General features: G+C 40.7%; 1 protein-coding gene across 1 annotated transcript; it reads right to left on the reverse strand.

Moving 5' to 3' along the window:
- Positions 1-1118: 1118 nt before the first annotated feature.
- LOC120355956 lies at positions 1119-1959 on the reverse strand. The gene has a single exon (XM_039444725.1). The coding sequence runs from the start codon at positions 1957-1959 to the stop codon at positions 1315-1317; it is 645 nt and encodes a 214-aa protein (XP_039300659.1). The 3' UTR covers positions 1119-1314.
- Positions 1960-2545: the final 586 nt, after the last annotated feature.

Consider the following 2545-nt stretch of genomic DNA (forward strand, 5'->3'; position numbering starts at 1 on the left):
GCAATGCAGCATGGCGGAACCACCTGATTCCAGCCAAAATCAAAAGTAGGAACAGGAACTACACTCTGAGCAAAAGTGGATGAAAAGCATTCAGCAAAGAGTTCACACTTACCAGCAGCTGTAGAAGCACACTTGTCATCCAGTTTTACAATAGTGGATTTTTTAGAGACCTTCTTTAGCCCATTGACATGGGACCAGAAAGATTTTATATTAGTCTGGACAGAATCCTCCACACCCATTATATAGGCATCATAACATCTTCTAGTCAGGTCCTTACATCTGTCCCTCAAGCAGCAGAAAGCTTCATAGAGGTGGATACTGCCATTGGCCTTGTAATTCCTGTGTGCAATCTTTTTAGCCACAATCAGTCTCTTTAGATCATTAGAGAACCATTTAGGGAAGTTAGAGACATAAACCCTTCTCACTGGATTAAACCTCATGATGGAAGATCTCAAATCACTGCAGAATTCACTGAACTTCTGCTCAACCACCATACCTTCCATGCAGCTTAAAAGCGGATATTCCTTACCCTGAAGAACCTGGAATATAGAGACCAAATCACTTTTCCGGAAGTCAGGAATGTGTTTAACATATCTTGGTTGAGACCCACCACTCAAGCAAAAACCTATATGAAGGGCAGGGTGATGCCTATCCTCAGGAACCAGTACTTCCAATGGCTTACTCACCAACAAGTCAGGAACAGAAGAAAAACCAGGTCCAGAAGTACTCCCCTAGAATTCAACTCGTTGTTTGCCTGCTGGAGGTTGTGTGCAAGAGCCAAATCAGCAATAGATCCAGAAGTAGCAGCATGAAACAAGTTTAATCTGGACCAATCAACATTTGGCAGATTAGAATCACCAATCAGTAATGCATAATCTGGGCTTCCAGCTTGCAATATGGCACAATCAATGGATTGGCATAAATCATCATAAACCTTAGCTGGCTGGTTAGGAGGAATATAGGCACAAACAAGCAAAAACTTACAAACTAACAGAGAACATAAAATAAACAGGCATTCACTTTTACAAGACAATACAACAATAGGGTAACTAGAAATACTATTATGTACAGCCACAAGGACTCCACCACCACTTAATTTAGCACTGGTCAGTTCTGATCTGTCACATCTATACATGCTGTAGCAGTCAAGACCAAGCTCACTATCACTAATATCAGAACTAAGATTAGTCTCTACAAAGGCAATCATATCATATGCCGTGACTGAAGCATTAAGAGACAAATCAGTTAATTTAGACCTCAACCCATTGACATTCTGAAAATAAATACTATAGTTCTTTGGTGTACCGTTGGAACTTATGCGTTTTTTTGCTTATTACTCACAATTTTTGGGACCCCACTGATATATTTGATTGTAAGCCCCTCCTCACCCCTGGACTTTCGATTGGCCAGTTCGGCATTTAAAGTTTTCAGATGGTTAGCCTCAAATGGGGTTCTATCTCTAGATAGTCTAACTTTGGATAGCAATGGATCACACAACTCGGCATTGAATTTAGATATGACTGTTGAAGCATCAGCAGGATTACCCAATATCACCTTGAGTGGCCTAGTGTACCCCTGTTTCTTTTTCCCAACACGAAGAGATCTAGCACCCACAGGAGAAAAGGATGGAAGAAATGGAGAGAATAGTTTTGAGATAAAGTCCATGTCATGTTGTTTTCTCACTGCTACATCAGCACTAGGGGATTCTTCCAAATTGAAAACCATCACATTTGAAGATCTACGAGTACGTTCATGGAGTTCAGCTAAAGTCACCTCAAGGCTACCCGAGTCCAACCCAGAAGAATTAATGGACTGATTCTTAAGTACACCCAGCTCCTGTTCCAAGGCCTCAATACGTTTCTCTGACTCGCAAATACGAGGCTCCAAACTGGACAGCAAATTATTCACAGAGGCTAGGTCTTCTTTAATGGTAGTAATATCACCAGGAACCGCTTCCATACTGTTTATTTTAGAGATTAGAGTGTCCATTTTCAATGACAGTTGTTGAATATTAGAAAGCACTAGATTGTGAGGATGTTCATCAATACCAAGACAGTCAACCCTGGAACAAAACCATTTATTCTTGGAATCCGCTGATAGAATACGGTATTCATTGTCTGGTACAGAAACACAAGTATGATGAAACCAACGTTCGCATTTACCAGAGCATAAGAGACCCTTTTCAGAACGCAGGACTTTTTTGAAGCATATACAGCACGTAGTACGATCCAAAAATGCCATTATATACATCTAGATGAAAAACACAATTAAGTTCAACAGTTAGGCAGCTGTGTTAATATCGAATAATATGTAGAAAAAAAAAGTTCGGAAAGCAGTTAGTAGCAAGTTCATCGAAAGAACGCGAGAGGGAATAGTGACGCGTATACGATCGGATAGCGTTGCAAAATAAGTTGAACAGTATCTGTATCACCAACCATCCGTATCACCGCGCAACAGAGTCTTCCTCCTCGAACATAGACGCAACAGAGTCCTCCTACTCGCACTTAAGCAAAGACACTCGAAAAAGCAGACTCATTCATTACTG

The sequence above is a fragment of the Nilaparvata lugens genome, unplaced genomic scaffold (genome assembly GCF_014356525.2).
Source record: "Nilaparvata lugens isolate BPH unplaced genomic scaffold, ASM1435652v1 scaffold5362, whole genome shotgun sequence".
In the NCBI taxonomy this organism is placed as follows: Eukaryota; Metazoa; Arthropoda; class Insecta; order Hemiptera; family Delphacidae; genus Nilaparvata; species Nilaparvata lugens.

What these genes read in the sequence shown, in the direction of transcription:
- LOC120355956 (XM_039444725.1), bottom strand. Translation starts at nt 1,959, where the DNA reads ATGGAAGCGGTTCCTGGTGATATTACTACCATTAAAGAAGACCTAGCC.